Genomic DNA, 16,185 nt, shown 5'->3' with positions numbered 1-16,185 from the left:
GTAGTCTAACACAATAATAAAAATTGAGGGATATGGAATGAAATTCATTCGCATCTTAACATTTCTACTTAACACTTGCCAATTCAGCGTTAACTTACAAGTTAGGTTTGCACCTGAAGAAAAAAATCGATAACAGTCTTTGAAGAAAAGGAATATAATGTTTTCGTCTTGCTATCTTTGTCTCCAAAATATGTAACTATTGTAGTTCATATATAAGACTGAAATCTTTTCGATAACATTCACACATGCCAAACCGGAATGAATGAATTTTTTCATGCAATGGCAGCAAAGGTCTATTTTACTATTTTCAATACGTCACTGCTACAATTGCGAACAAGATTCTTCAATATTTGAATACAAGGTGAAGCTAAAGCATTTGTAATATTTTTTTGTTCTTTTTTTTTTTTTTTACTAAAAGTTTCCAAACTATTCTGGTAAAATATATTGTATAATTTGATTGCGAGAATGCATCAGATGAGAGGAAATATGTGCTTGTATCGAGACAGACTTTAAGTCGAACATACTCTGTATGAAATACGTTTACACTACACACACACTCTGAGAGGAACATTGCACCGTTGTACGGTATATCACCTTAACCTGCTGCTGGTATTGGTTTTACGCATGTTTGTATACGTACATATGCGACCAATTTACTCAGTTGGCTGAATTTGTTGGTTGGTAATTTAGTTACGTATGAATCATTGTCGTAAGCGCTATTATTTTTGTCGTAAGCGCTATTCTTGAATCATTGTCGTGTTAGGACTTGCGTTTTATGGTGATTAGTTTCGCAGCAACTCTTTGACGGGTTACTAACGTTAAAATGGTCTGAGCTAAGTGCTCGACTTTGGAATAGTGCATATCATCACCAAAACAATCGCAATACAAGTATGTAGTGAAGAATCATATTAAAAAAAATAACTAAACAAAGTGTGTTTAAAATATAAACGAAAAATTTAATATGCGCTTAAACTGATTTAAAATTATTCACTACAAAACGAGCTACATTTTACTTTAACCATTTAAATAACTTTCAAATAATTTTAAAATTAGAACACAAACATTTTGAACATTATTGCTCAAAATTTATAGTCCATCAATGTTACGAGTTTTGTGTCTAATTGCACAATTTCTTTATAATTAATAATTTATAACAACAAGAAAGGAGTTATTAAGTAACAAGAATGAATTTGACAAAAGTGAAAGGGAAGAAAAGTGAAAAAAATAATACGTTGAAGAAAAAAATTAATTACTGTATTAAAAGGAAAAGCATTCAATTAACAATAACAAATCTGTAGATGAAAAATAAAAAATACATGCGATTATGTTAACAACTATTTATTTATATTAGTGCAAAATTTTTTTTTATTTCCTTGCTTTTATTTTCATGGTTTAAGTTTTCTTTCTTTTACTTACGCACAATTCTAAACTTGGATTATAACTAAATTAAATTAATGAAAGAAGTAAAAACCCTAGAATTGGGTTGATAAAATGAGGCCAGAAGTATACGATGTAAGTACAACCTTATGTCCTAAATAAAATGGAATGCTACTTAAGAAAATCAATTTTCATATAAAATGAAAACATTAGATATATATTATATGTTCATACATAAAATATGTTCGTTTTTTGTATTTGCTGTCCGACGCAATAATATATGTTAAATTAAAACCCTTGGTAAATTTAATGGTTCTGCTATATATGTTTTATAACGACTTTATCGGATATATTGAGCTCCCTACATTGTACACATTTAAAGTTGCGCTGTAAAAAACAAAATATAAGCAAATATATAATATAATTCGGCTGAAATTGCGATTTCGACCTGAAAGATAAGCATAGAGTAAAAAATATAATTTTAAAGATTTCTGTTTATGATCACTAAGTTTGAAAATTTTATAAATTGGTCAATGCATTCATCGATACAAATTTAGAAGTCTTTCCTCAGTATAGTACTCTGTCAAATTGTGTGGAATTGCAAAATATCTCCTTTATATGTATAAAATCGCCTATATATATGTTTTGATTTCTGCTTTGCATGTCTGTTAAAATTATGATTATCTTTAAGAAAACTTTGTGTAGGAAAATAAGTTTCCTTGTAACAACCGTCAGGCTTGGTTACGTGGATTCATAGTCTCAGACACTATAAATACATCCGTCTGCGAAATAATTTGCTTATTACCTTCTTATTTTTACCTGGGGCGTTTAAGTTTGTGTTAGTGCGCAATCACTTATTTGGTCATTCTATTGAAGAGATTTGCTAAAGAGGATAAGTAATAAATAAATAATTAGTAATTATAGATTTTTTGTTTTAAACAATTTTAAAAAAATGTTGAATAATTGCAAAACAAAAACCAATGATTAAATTTTTCTATTACGTAAATTCATGACCAGACTTATTATCTCCAAACGCAGTCTTGTGAACATGATCTACTCGCTATAAAACTGAAAAAATTTGGAAGGCTAATTCGAATCGTAATTGACGTTTACATTGCGCTGTTTTCATCGTCAATATATTTTCATTTTTATTTCTCTTTTAACCTTTTTCACATGGTCCTTTATTTGCAATTGACTTCATTTTTTTAAATATTTTCTCACGATTTTTCAAATAATATTTTCATTTAAGTTATCAGAGAAGTTTTATTCTCTTTCAATATCTCAGTTTATTATAGATTCCGACTTGAAATAGAAACTTTATTATTTATTACAATCGACACAAATCCGGTTTTTCGGGTTTTCGTAACACAAGCTTAAAGTAAAATTTGAATTATTGAATGTTAAGAAAATATTAATTTATGTACTAATGGTAATAACATTGGCTATATAAAACAAACGTTTCGTGGTTTAAATCGAACTTGAACATAATCTTTCGGACGATTGTTATAATTAAATTTAAATATTGCATTAAAAAAAAACAACAGTTTATAACAATATTGTCGTCGTACTTTCAGTAAAACATTTTTAAAATAATCTGAAAACAAATATTCATATTGAAGTTGGTTAATGGATGCCTTTACGTCACCCTCAAAAGTGAATCTGTTGGAATCTGATGTTGCACAATAAAGTTGATAAATAATTAGCCAAATTAATTATTTCGTAATTTTTGCACAAAGTCCTTCTTTGGCATACTTATACAGTAGGCAATTCCAATTACATTGCAAACACTTACGAAATCCGTCCCTAGTTTAGGTGTACGAATTTAACTTAAGTATTGGTCAGGTGTGTCGCAGTTCGTTAAGAATATTTATTTATTTGCTTAATTTGATAGTTATCCAAGGGTCACCCCAAGCTGAACAAAGCTTTCTTACTTACGTTATAGCCCTTTGCTCATTAGTTGAAAAACATATAGGTACAGCAATGTCATATTGTTTCTCATATGAGAAAGTTTGAATTTAATGTGAACAGGCTGCCTAAGGAATAGTGTAGGGGTGAATAAAAGACATGAAAAGTAAAAGAAAAAAAAGGGGTTGGTCTTGACAGTTGCTCATAAACCCACATGCTTCTGGTGATTTTTCAATTGATTTATTTTTTCCAAGCAGTTACCTTTTTTGCCTTTACTTCTTCTACATCTTCTTTTTCAAAAGAACGACCTAAAAAAAAAACGAATTACAATAATGATGAATAGAAACAGAAGAATTAAAAATTAAAAACCTTACGAATTGACTTGAATGTGTTATCCAGCTATTTTTTGAGGATATTTCCGCATGCGTACATACAATATTATTATATGCAATGCATAAAAATGAACAAAGTATACAAATGACATTAAAACGTTGCTATACTTTTGTCCAATATTCTTTTTTTATTTTCTTCTCCCTTCTCGAAGAGACAGAAAAAGCTCTTCCCTTTTTTGTTGTAGTAACAAAAATTTCTGTATAGACGGGGGTTGCTTCCATTTACCGTATATCATTCCGGTCGTTTCTATTATTGTACGTGTGAATACGTTTCATCAGAGGTTAGGTTAATACAGAAATGTAAAAAATGTAAAAAATGTAAATTGTCATTTATTAGAAATTGTAGCTAGACTCTCTTTGTTAATAACGAAATTTTTCAACTTATATAATTTCCAAGTCTTAAATCATGCAATGCAATTTGAATTCGGTAACACTTTAGAGCATTGCAGTGTATGTACAATTGCATCAAATCTATAAACCGAAACTAAACATTTTATTGCAGTCGACGCCCTATAGTACACATTTTACTTGAAATGATGGGTTAACGCGAGCAAAAACAGGCAATAACAACGGCACAATTTCAAAAGCTCTTAAGTAATACGTATAAAGAATTATTAAAAAACAATGGGGGGACTGAATTTCAAGTCGTGTTTTCAAACAATAAAAACGTGGAATATTATTTATTACATTTCTTAAACTGCTACGCCGAATTAGTTCACTATGATTGTTTAAACAGCATCGCCGCTGAAATCGGGAAAAATAGCGTTACACCCATTGAAATTTCTTTCCACTTCTTTCTCAATCTTCTTTGTAATAGCTTTTTCAATCGAATATATCAAATTTTATAACGCTAAATACTAGATATCGCTTATTCCAATCGATTCTGTGTTCGATTTCGAATATATCATGTATATATCCATATCCATATATATACCCTCATACGCTTTAACACCTTATCAATGTAAATTATGTACTGCTAAGGGATTGAAGTTTTCTAATTTTGTTATGTTTGCAGGAAATACTGTATATGTACATATATTGTATTACCGCAAGATCTGTGCTTAGTCTACGTAGATCGTCCGGTCGTGTAATTGGTAATTTCGAACACCGACAAGTTTTCCAAATTTATTGTTAATTGGTTGGCAAACGACAGGTAAAAATGGTCTTGATTACCCCACTGACATATTGAAATAAAAAAGCCGAGATACAACTGTGGAATATATTGTCGTTTATTTCCATTTTACACAAAGTTAAACTTGATGTCTTATATTGATGATGCAAGACATTTTAGTTTGTAATGTAAAGATGATCTCTCTTACAAAATATGCACTAAAATTTATTGTGAAATTCCGTGATGGCTACGCTCCACGCTTCTGACGTTATTACGTACGAAATCGAAGACACAAAAGCAAAGAGAGCAAAATGTAGCTCAATTATATATCCGCATATACGGCAATGCGGTGTATTTGTACATGTTCCTACATATAAACTGAAATTCTGTGAATAAATGCTCAGACCCAGCTTAGCGTAGCAAATTTCTTAGATAAACAATTTCAAATACTTTTGTTATTTACATTTGAATTGTATATTGGATGTCAGAGAGAAGTAGAAGTTCGTGTACAATGTGCGTTTATGTACATGGCAGGGATTGGTGTTAACGTTTACGTATGTATGGCCGTGTAGGTGCGTACACATCTGCAAACAAGTTGAAATATGTTGATGGTGTTGAGAGCTGCACCTGACCTAGCCTTGTACCCTTGCAGTGTTTTGTTTGATGATACTTTGAAGAAAAGAAGAAAAAACAAGTAAGAAAGTTATATTTGGCTACGGCCGAAATTTGTATACTCGACGGCTTCTATTTAATCGTACCAATATCCTTATCGCGCTACAATAGGGTAAAATTGGTATTGCAAGTTATTACTACAGGGCAGCATGAAAGAGTTTTAGAAGTTTTCTGAATTTATGTGTAAACAATGTATGTCCATCTATGGTGGTCGCGGCCGTCTATTTGAATTTTTTAGGAAAGAAATCTATGAAATGTTCCACTGCAACTTAAGAATAATAAGTAATAAATATGAAAAACTAAACCAACTGAAACTTAGTAGTGTATGGTAATGATAATTCATGAAATGACCACGAAAACATTTTGCTTTTTATAATATGGAAGGAGCAGGCTTTTAAATCCCACTATATCTTAATTGTAATTATTTAACAGAGCTGTGTTAAGTCGTCAGCAGAGTTTTGCTATTAGAAATGGTAGGTGTCTTTGCTAGTTAAATTCGAATTTATCTTAAAAAAGAAATCCAACCATGCCGAATGCAATAATTGCGGTAAGCTTTCATACCATTGTGGATAGTTTTTCCATAATAACTGCATAAACATCTTGGCCTTTGTAATTCTTGGGATAATTTGGCAGAGGATATCCTAGAGACAAGGTACAGAGGACAACACGATGGACTCTGTTGCTTTGCTTCCTCTAAGCGAAAATGAAATTATCGGAACAACACCAAAAATCTGGGTTACATCGAATTCATTAGAAAAATCTGTTTGGTCAATTTGTAGCTTTTGATATAGTCATGTGCCTTCACCAAAGAATGCATTAAGCGTACAATATATATTATTTAATCAAAAAGCTGATCAGATTTATGTTAAGCCGCCAAAAAGGACTCTCAATTTTGTTGTTGTGCTAACGTATTCATGCATCCAATGATATAGTAGTTGCTGACCTTTGGTAGGATGTGACTAGCGATATTTGATTCTAGATGCATTTTCAGCTTATTTTCCAAACATTTAAACCGATAATTGTCTTAGTTTTGGCAACCTTACAGAAGCTAGCTAGCTACCATGAATTTGAAATGTCAATCCCTCTGCCAAACACCACCCACTCGAACCGTGTTTTTTGCAAAGTAGGTAAATTTTTGGCCAAGTGAATTTGGCCACTCAAAATGTCAATTAGGTGTGGTGGCTGATAATTTGTTGTAGCTGGAAGGGTGACAATTGATATTGAAGTAGAATAATCACTATGTTTCGATTGTAAGGGGATAACGACAAATTTTTATTCCAGGATAGTAAAAGCAAAGAAATGATAAGAGACTCAGTTAGACAGTTAACTCAAATAGACGAGTTGCGACGAAATATAGTTGAGACGTCCAAACCACAATTGGCACGATAAGGTACGAATGAGCCATGACGCTACAATCAGCAGCAAATTTGATTACAGCGAAGATTTTTGAGATTAAAAGGGAGTGTGTCTGGCAATGGCGAAATAAGTTTACATTGCGAACATTGCGACAACATATGTGATGGTTTAAATTTCCAAAACGAGAACAATTAACAATTTAGTAGTCTTGTGAAGCTCAAAATGCGCAGTAAAAGCGACAAGGCCATTTTCATCACGCGAAGAAATTTTTTTGCCAACTCGATACTTTGGCACTCGAGCCTTAAACTTACCGGTGAATTAACGTAAGCTATACTTACTGCCTTTCTGCACGCCAAAAACTAATGAGTGACTGAAAATGAAAAAGCTTACTATCACGTCATTCTTTTAACAAGTCAATGTCCTTTGTACAATTAACTTCAGTAGCAGCGCGAAGTTTTTCAATTTTACCCAACTCATGGTACGCCGTTTGTCGCCAGTCAAAAATGCTACCATTAAAGATTTCAAAATTCTATAGGACATGGACAGATTACTGGGACCTTTTCGCAATCTTCACAACGGTCATTATTGACGATTGTCGATTTATTTGGTTTTTTTTTAAACATCTAATTGCGCATTAAGTTTATCTTTAGGATCAAAATACATCGAAACGAAATTAAGGCGAAAAGTTCTTTGAAGTTCTTCACTGTTAATTACCTTTAAAAAGGATTGCGAAAGTTTTCTTTTTTTCCTTAGCGTATTCGGAAGGAATTCGCGGTATTGGCTGATCGTAATTTAAACACTTGTATGATTGATATGTCGATGTTGTTAAGTCCGAAAATTAACTTCAATTTTGTTAAAATCTATCTCAAACAACTATTTTCTGAATTAGTACTTTCTGTGCAGCCCGAATATTTAATCTGTTTTCATTTTTAAATACGCAAACAAACAAAAATTTTCAGAAAGTACGCACAGGAAAAACGAAGGTAGCAGATAAATTTTTCTTTTTGATTTTTTCTCAGGACCAAACATTTTACAAAGCTCTGTTTGCCCCTTGTTACATTTGAACTTTAGTCACCGTTAATATTTAAACCATGTGCTGCTTTTTTCAGGAATATGGACCAGTAGAAATGGTCTTTTTATTAGATTTATTAATTTTTTATTAAAAAGAGTTCAAAAACCAAGAAGAATGGGGAAAACAACAAAAATTCACAAAAAAAAAAAGACTTCCGCACTTTTGGGTGGTGAACGTTAGTGACAATTCATGAGCGAAATGGTTTCATACATTGTGCATACCGGAAACTCATAAATACGTTTGGATGTTTTTATTAATTAAAAAGGATCTATGAATTGGCAATTCCGGCTTTTTATAGAGTCATATCTATACACCATAATGTGTGCTAAAAGTTGAAGATAGCTGAAGCATTTCGACTTCGAAGTGTATCCATCTTGGAAGGCTCTAATCCTTCTAATCTAATTTGAAATCCCTCTTCTTTTTATATCACGGCTTACACATCGGAAATGGCGTTATCAGTGTAGGGGAATCATACAATTTTTTCTGTTGAGGGAATTGTAATGTAAAATATTGGCCCATTTTCTTATTGACAGTGACTACAATTATCAAAAACTAAACGTCCACACGTTTGGCCAAGGATGTGCACAAATTAATATGCAAGCATACGCCGGCAGTGGGAAAATAGTGAAATATAAGACTCTAGCGTGGCCGTACTAGAAAGTGATTCGGATTTTCATTATTGTTACGACGACCGATATGAAAATACCTCTTAAGCGAGCAAAAAAAAAAAAGTGTTAGGATTTTTCGAGAACCTTGTTTAATGAATTTTTAAAAATTAAATACCTAGCACAGAAATGCGTGACGTGCTAATATTAACAGATAAATGCGACTTTTAACATATAAGCTAAATAAGTTTTTATTTATTGATTGGGTTTCTTGAAAACACACTTTAATTCTTTATGAATCCTTTATTGAAACACAAATTTTTATTTTAATTTAATTTAATATTCTTTTTTATTTAAAGAACTTAAGATGTTAATACTATTGATGTCTGTTAATGAACTGATTTTGCTTAAAAAAATTACCTTATAGGAAACCTTTGGGTTATTCAATTATCGGCAGTCAGCACTTTTATGGAATAAAGTTTATAGTAGGGTGCAGTAGGAGATTGGTGGAAATGTTCATAGTAGGGTGCAATAGGAGATTGGTGAGAAGTGTTTACAATGATTTCGTATGACACTTATTGTTTATGAAACTTTATGTTTGTTTATTTTATTTATTAGGGTGGTTCGTGAATTTATGGATTTTGTTAGGATGCTCCTTAACTTATATAAGTTTCGTTTTTGTGTTTCCTTGATATACATATATTTGCATAGAGCGTAAAAAGCATTGATATTGTAAGGATTACTAAAACAAAATTAAAAAATTTTGATAAATACAAATAATTGTAAAAGCACACTTAAAATATCGTCAGAAATTGGAAAATATTGTGCTCTCACCGCAAATGTGCACATGCACATATTTGTGCAAAGATTTTCGTGATATAAGTGAAAATAGACGACTTTTCTCGTTTGCGCGTGTTAATACTGCATTTCGTGTAATTTTTATCTTTTACACAGCTTTGTCTAATGGCTGTAATGATAAGCTTACATGCTTATAGTTGGCAAGAAAAAGGAAATTTGAGTCTCTTAAAAATATTGTCTCTGTTAATGCTGATATAAGGCGCATTGTTTTGCAACGTATGAACTTATTACAAAATTCCGTGTTTCAGTTTTCCTTGGCGAAAATACAAGCAACTTCAGCATTTAGCGCAGATATGAAAGACTATTAAAGAAAAATTAAATAACCAATAACCACAAAATTAAACAAAAGGAATCATACCTCAAAGTGTTCGAATTTAGACACCCAAAACCCAAAAAAAAATTAACGGAAAGGATCAACAAATAATAAAATCCTATCACGCTTCGTGCTTTATCTTTAACAAACCTAATTCATTTATCTTAGCAAAGCCAACAATAAAAAAATTTTTTTTAAATTGAAAACAATTTTCGAAGGAAAGTTTGATTTTCTTTAGTTCGTTGGAAAAATATTTCAATATATTATTTTTATTATTGTTATTATAATTTTAGACTAATGAAATAAATTCTTAGATAATGAGCTTAGTAGTATTGATAAAGTAATATATAGAATTGATATTCTGTTCGGAAGCTGATTTTAGAATGTCCAAAGGGTTAGTCGCTCCAAATGCAATACTTCTACCCAAGGAAAACTTAAGGCAGTCGCAGAGAATGTGCTTTATACTTAGAGTTTGTCCACAACTGCAGATTGGGGAGGAAGACTTCTTCAAGATCAATTGGTGAGTTGCGATAGTATGACCAAGGCGAATTCCCGAAAATGTTTGGATCTTGGTTTTCTCAACGTTTGTTGGATATAAAGGTGGAATTAATTGAGGTGTTGATGATGGTATTGTAAATTTCCTTCTGCAATTTTCACTTTAACTTTTCTTCCAATGTATCTTTGAAGATCCAACTTTTCCATGACATCATCCATAATTAGAGGAGCAGAAGAAGCATACTTTGCCGCTCGATCAGCCTGCTCATTTCCCAATAAACCGATGTGACTTGGTCCCCATAACATTTTTAATGTTTTCGACGAGTGTTGTAATGATATTCCTCAATTTGTCGATCGTGCTCCTTCTTCAAGTCGAAGGATTCCGTACAGCTTTTATGCAGACAAACTGTCGATAACAATGACGGTTTTGAGTTTGCCTTAATGGGAAAGTTTCGCAACGTGAAGGATAGCTCTGGCTTTGGTTGTGAAAGTGAAAGCACTCTCCTAAAATATATGATCGAGAAGAATCTGTCCTGAAGCATCTACTACGACAAAAGCAGATGACAGACCGGAAGACTTTGACTAATCTGTGTGAAAGATTGCACCCGTTACTCTCCGTTACAGTTATTAGATTCCTGAAGACGTAATTTACAGTATCTTCTTTCTCGTAAATAGACAGCGAAATATCAAAAGAGTAGCCTTTTAAAATCCATGTAGTTTTAAGACTAAAATGGCGGAAAATTGTTAAGGGAATATTTAATTCCTTCGCAACGTACAAACAATAGCCGATTGCAGATGGTGACTTTCCAATTTTCTTGGCATTAATAATCTTTCTCACGTCATCACCGAGAATAGATTTGTTTGAATTAAGAAGCTTGGGAACTAATTTAGCCTGTTGCTCATAAAGTTGATTTTCTAAAGCTGGAATACCAGTTTCAATTGTAATATTATTTATGGGCGCCGTCCGAAAATCATAATAACTTGCTCTGAGGGCTTGGTGATAGACCGGTTTGAGGATGTTAATATTAAATTTGGAGCTATTGCCATAAATTATCAAAACACACTCAATCTTGTTTAACACAAGCATTTTAGTAAAATAAGTAAGAGTAACAATGTTCCTATAGCTTTTTCAAGCTACGTATTGTATGAAATTCATCCTTGTTAGAATAGAATTTTTTAAAGGAAGACAGTGTGTTTTTCACCGATATTTGTTGGAAAACGTGAGCCCGAGAATATGGAGCGTCTGCACGTTTAGTACTGGTAAGTCATTAATATGCATCAGTAGATTTCGTGCATCTCATATGTGCTTTCGACAATTGTTTTTTTTTGATTTGTATATAGAAATTTTAGCTCTTGAAGAGTTTGCCCATGTGGAGATCTCTCGCTCAATAGATTCGAGGATGTTGATTGCCTTCGTGCTATATCTTTTTTTTGTAAAAATGTATACATCGTCCGCGTAGAGACAGTGTTCCACTCTTGGTGCACGGCAAAGAATTTTGCTAATTTCGTTGAAGGCGATCTGGAAAAGCGTGACAGAAAGTGGAGATCGCTGCGGAATGCCATTCATTAGCGGAAAGGAATCAGAGAAATGATTGTTGATACTAACTTCAAACCGCCGATGCGACATGAATGATTTGATGTATTTGAAGAATTTGGGTCCAACATTCCATGATTTCAAGAGTCTTAAAATAACATGTAGACCAACTGTGTCAGACGGTTTTTCGAAATCAATTAAGAGAATTGTTACAAAATCCCGTTCGGAAATTGCGTTGCTTGTGAAATAATCAATATGTAACAGAGCGTCGATGCACCCTCTACCCCGCTTGAAACCAACTTGTTGGTTTGTTATCAGGTTCTTGGACTCAAGAAACCAAGATAATCTAGATGCCATAATCTTCTCTAATACCTTAGAGAGACAAGGTAAAAGAGAAATTGGGCGATAATCCGATGCGATGGAGTCATTTTTGGCCTAGGAATTGGAACAACTGTTGCCAGTTTCCATATGTAGGGTATATGGCTACTCAAGAATATCGTATTATATAGGTCGAGTAATTTCTTTTTACTTGAATTAGACAGAGCACTGATCATTCGGCATGACATGTGGTCTAGACCAAGTGTCCTCCCCTTCGATTTGGAGAGGCAACTTTCAATTTTTAAAGTAGATATCACAATTTTCCAGGGACATGACACATCTGTCAATAGCATTTGGAAGAGAAATTGGAGTCTTCGATGAAAGCACTAGAAAAGTTGCTGTCAGAGGTGTATTCGCACCACACTTTTCCAAAGTAATTAGAAATCTCATCTGCGTCAGTTAAAGTTCCATTAGGGGTGCAGATGACAGAAATTTCGTTCAGATTTGAGGTCCCTTTGAATCCGTTGATTTTGTTCTAGACGACTTTCATTGATGTATTTCTGTGAATTCTTTTCGAAAAAAGTTCGAAACTAAGTGCCTTTGATTTTTGTAATTTCTTCCTGAATAGAGCATCGCCCTTTTTGGGTAACAATAAATAATCATCCATTTGTGATCCAGTTTGTTTTTCCTCAATAACGAAAGCGTGTTGTTCCATCTAGCTCGTTTAAGAAAGCTGTTCGATTGAGGAATAGAGAGGTAAGCCGCGGCGAAACGCTTTAGATATAGTAGCAGCATCATGGTTGCAGTTCCCATTAAATGGCTTTGAATTTAGAAATGACTCGGCCTGCTTGGAGTAATGGATCCAATCCGCTTTATCTAGGAGGAATTTGGTCTGTTTTGCTGGAGGAACAAAGGACTTCAAAATGATTGGATAGTGATCACTATTATGTAGATCATCAGAGATAGACCAGGAAACCAAAGGAGAGTAACATGTTAAATCAATATGTGAAAAGATGTCATCAGTTCAAAAGTGCTTTTCGTGAGTTTCGTTTAAAGTGCAGAGATTGTTTTTCTAAAACCGTTCCTCGACTGTTGTTTCCTGTTGAGCTCCAGATGGTGTTGCAGCTATTAAATTCGGTGCATATAATTAATGGGGAGGAAAGTACGGAGAATAAATTATAGAGCTCTTGCAGCGAAAATGATTACGAAGGTGGGATATAGAGCGAAAGCACTGTAAATTTTATCTTCAGGATTATTTGTATCGCTAACTTATGACTTATATGTTTCAGCTTAAATTGATGCGTTTGTGAGGTATGTTTGATTTTATAAAAACACCAACTCCTTTTTTGGGATATGAATTTCATCAGCATTCGTGAAGTATCCTGTATATGATTTGGCTGGAATGGGATTAAAAGAGCTTCTGTAATGGGTCTCTTGAGGGGATATAAAGGTTGGATTAAAATCACTTATGAGTGTACGGAGTTCATCAAAATTATTAATAAGCCCCTTAATGTTTCATTGTAGAATTTTAAAATTTTTATTTAATTGTAGTGGCATGGAAACGGAGTGGTAGGTGGGTTAAGTTGAAGTCAGCGTCTCCGTCGAAAAGGTGAACTTTGCGTGAATAATCTGTTCTTAAGAGCAGAATAATCTGTAATCTGGTGGTTGCGTACGTTGGAATTGCAACGAGTGGGCGCACGTGAACAATTTGAAATTACAGATTGCTTAAGGGATGAAAGATTGGATTCATTACCACTTGTAATTTGTTGACTAGAGTTGAGAGCTGTTGATTCTGGGGAATTTAGTTTATTAGATTTTAGCATACGTGTTGTTGTTTTAATTTTTTCAATATTTGCTCTTGTTTTGATTTTTTCTTATTACCTTTGGCGGGTGGTGGAACTGGTTTCGCAAATTGATTATTGGTTGATGTTGAACAAGTTTTTCGTTGGAAGCAGTTGGAGTTAAAGGCTTATTAGGCTCGATTTACGAGGCGACAGCAGTGTAGGTATTACTTTTATTAATTCTTTGAATTCCAGATGGATTTATTTGCAGGAACTTGCGTCGCGCTTCGCCCATGCTATAGTAATTTTCTGTTTTGATTTTTAGAATTTCATGCATTTGTGTAAAATGTGGGCATTGTTTGTGTTGATTATTGCAATTTTGGCAGAAACTACGAGTACAGCTTTCAGCATGTGCACCGGTGCACCTTTTTGCCGTATGACGTTGGCAGTTTTTGCACTTCATGGGATTTCGAATGTAGAGTTCCACTTTACATTTATAGCAAGCCACAATTATAGTTTGCGGTAGCCGATAGCGATCGAAGGTCATAATAATCCTTCCTGTAGGACAGCATGTTTTTTCGTCGTCAAAAAGCACGAAAAAGGCACGAGCTAAATACACAAAATCATCGAAACAATTAAAAAATCGCAGATGAAAAGAAAACGCCCACTACTCAGAACACAAGTCGACTACGAATCTGTTTCAATATAGTTTCACTCGACATAACTGAATATGGGTGCCATATATTAATTTGGCCACGCTGGAATCATTGAGCATTTTCCCACTCGGCTTATGCTAACATACCAAATTAAAAAAATTCTTAATAATAAAGGAAAGAAAAGTTTGAATATCTTTAGTCCGTTCGAAAGGTATTTTCATGTAGATTTGAGTGGTGTTCTCAAAAATATTTCAGGCTTCCTAATTTCTATGGCATAAAACTTTCACTCCAATCACAGCCTGGTAGTAACAATTTTAGCGAACTATGTTATGGGAAATGTGCTTGCTAGTTATGTTCGCGTTTATCTTCAAACTTATGGGTTGTTTTGATCTTTGATCCTTTCTTCGGTGATGGGTATTAAAAACAATAATAATTATAATTAATAAAAATTATTGAGAACTCGTATGAAATAACGTGTGTACAATGTAATGCTTGACAGAAAGCCAAAGGAAAATGAAAAAAGAGGCTTATATACATATATATATATTTTATTTTTGTTTCTTTCTCTTTTTTCCTTGGAATCGTACGTATGTCAGCTTCAAATTACATGGTGCTCAATAAATTTTATGAAATTAAATTAAAAAAATTCAATAACCTTTTTTTCTTAAGGAGGAATTTATTCACCACTGAACTTTTCATCGATTCACAAAAATTTGATTAGATTAAATTAGAATCCATTTTGTCTCCGCCTCTTTATGATAATAAGCTGCTTTCGTCAGCTTTAGTCACTTTTTTTTATTTGTTATTCTTATTATTCTCATTATTTATTTACTCTTGTTGTGTCCTTCTTAGTTAAGTTAATAAATGGTACTAACGACTCGCCGACATTACTTGGTGAGATAAACTTTGATGTTCGCAATCGTTCCTCTAGGAAAATTATCTATATAAAGCTTAGTTAATGTAAGTATTTAACTTGCGATCTTAACATATGTATAGCATGATTCGAAAGTTAACTGAGTTTGTTTACTATTATCTATTACCTAGCTTTAGCATGTTTGCAACCGTTTAAAGATTCGCTCACAACTCGGAGTACACAAATGATCTAAATTACTCTTTGTGTAATAGTAGACATTTAAAAAAGTTATAAAAGCCACAATACCAAGACGAGCAGTAGAAAAAAATGCATATGGAGTGATATTACAATTCTATTAATATTTTGGAGTCCGTCTAAGTTCTGGGTCTCTAGAGAAAATACGGCCAAACAAGCACCATAGAGAGGATAGGGCTTGGCCGCTTTTGGGCACGAAATTCCGCCCAGCTGATCAGTTAGATAAGCTCGGTCTGCCTACCTTCTTGTTCATTAGAATATAAAAAATGTTTTAGTAACTTTCAACTGTTCTACGTCGATCAAGAGTTTTTATACTTCATTGGGTCTATGAAGCTTCCTTTCGGTTGTTGTAAACAACGACAAAATGGGTATACCTTCATACTTCTTTTGTGGATATTATAATTTTGCTGTTTATATATGAAAAAAAAATTTTTTTAATTTATATTTCCGAGTTTAAACAACAAAAAAGTAGGAGGGTTTTTACTTCTAGCCTAGAGCTTCCTATAAATGCGAGAAAAAAATTTATTTTACACCCTCCTAAAGGTGAGAGATTGGAAGTTGATGAAATCAAAGGCAAAAATTATTGCCAAATATTGTCGCATAATATTATTATTAAATTTTTCTATCTCATG

The 16,185-nt window shown here is 33.1% G+C and overlaps 1 protein-coding gene across 2 annotated transcripts in view; it reads left to right on the top strand.

Annotated features, from left to right (window-relative positions):
• The first annotated feature begins 711 nt into the window (after nucleotides 1-711).
• The window catches only part of LOC119640212, an 89,560-nt gene continuing 74,086 nt past the window's right edge, over nucleotides 712-16,185 (top strand). The window contains exons 1-2 of one of the 2 annotated variants that reach the window (XM_038038069.1): nucleotides 712-888; nucleotides 1,398-1,512. In XM_038038069.1, coding sequence (XP_037893997.1) covers nucleotides 1,492-1,512 — 21 coding nt within the window. In that variant the 5' untranslated portion in view covers nucleotides 712-888; nucleotides 1,398-1,491. Of the gene's footprint in view, nucleotides 889-1,340; nucleotides 1,513-16,185 lie in introns of those variants that run through there. The other variant, XM_038038068.1, reaches the window with a different exon arrangement.

Source organism: Glossina fuscipes, unplaced genomic scaffold (assembly GCF_014805625.2).
Source record: "Glossina fuscipes isolate IAEA_lab_2018 unplaced genomic scaffold, Yale_Gfus_2 116, whole genome shotgun sequence".
In the NCBI taxonomy this organism is placed as follows: domain Eukaryota; kingdom Metazoa; phylum Arthropoda; class Insecta; order Diptera; family Glossinidae; genus Glossina; species Glossina fuscipes.
The sequence above is the reverse complement of the archived record's forward strand: the minus strand, read 5'-3'. Positions and strand labels throughout refer to the sequence as shown.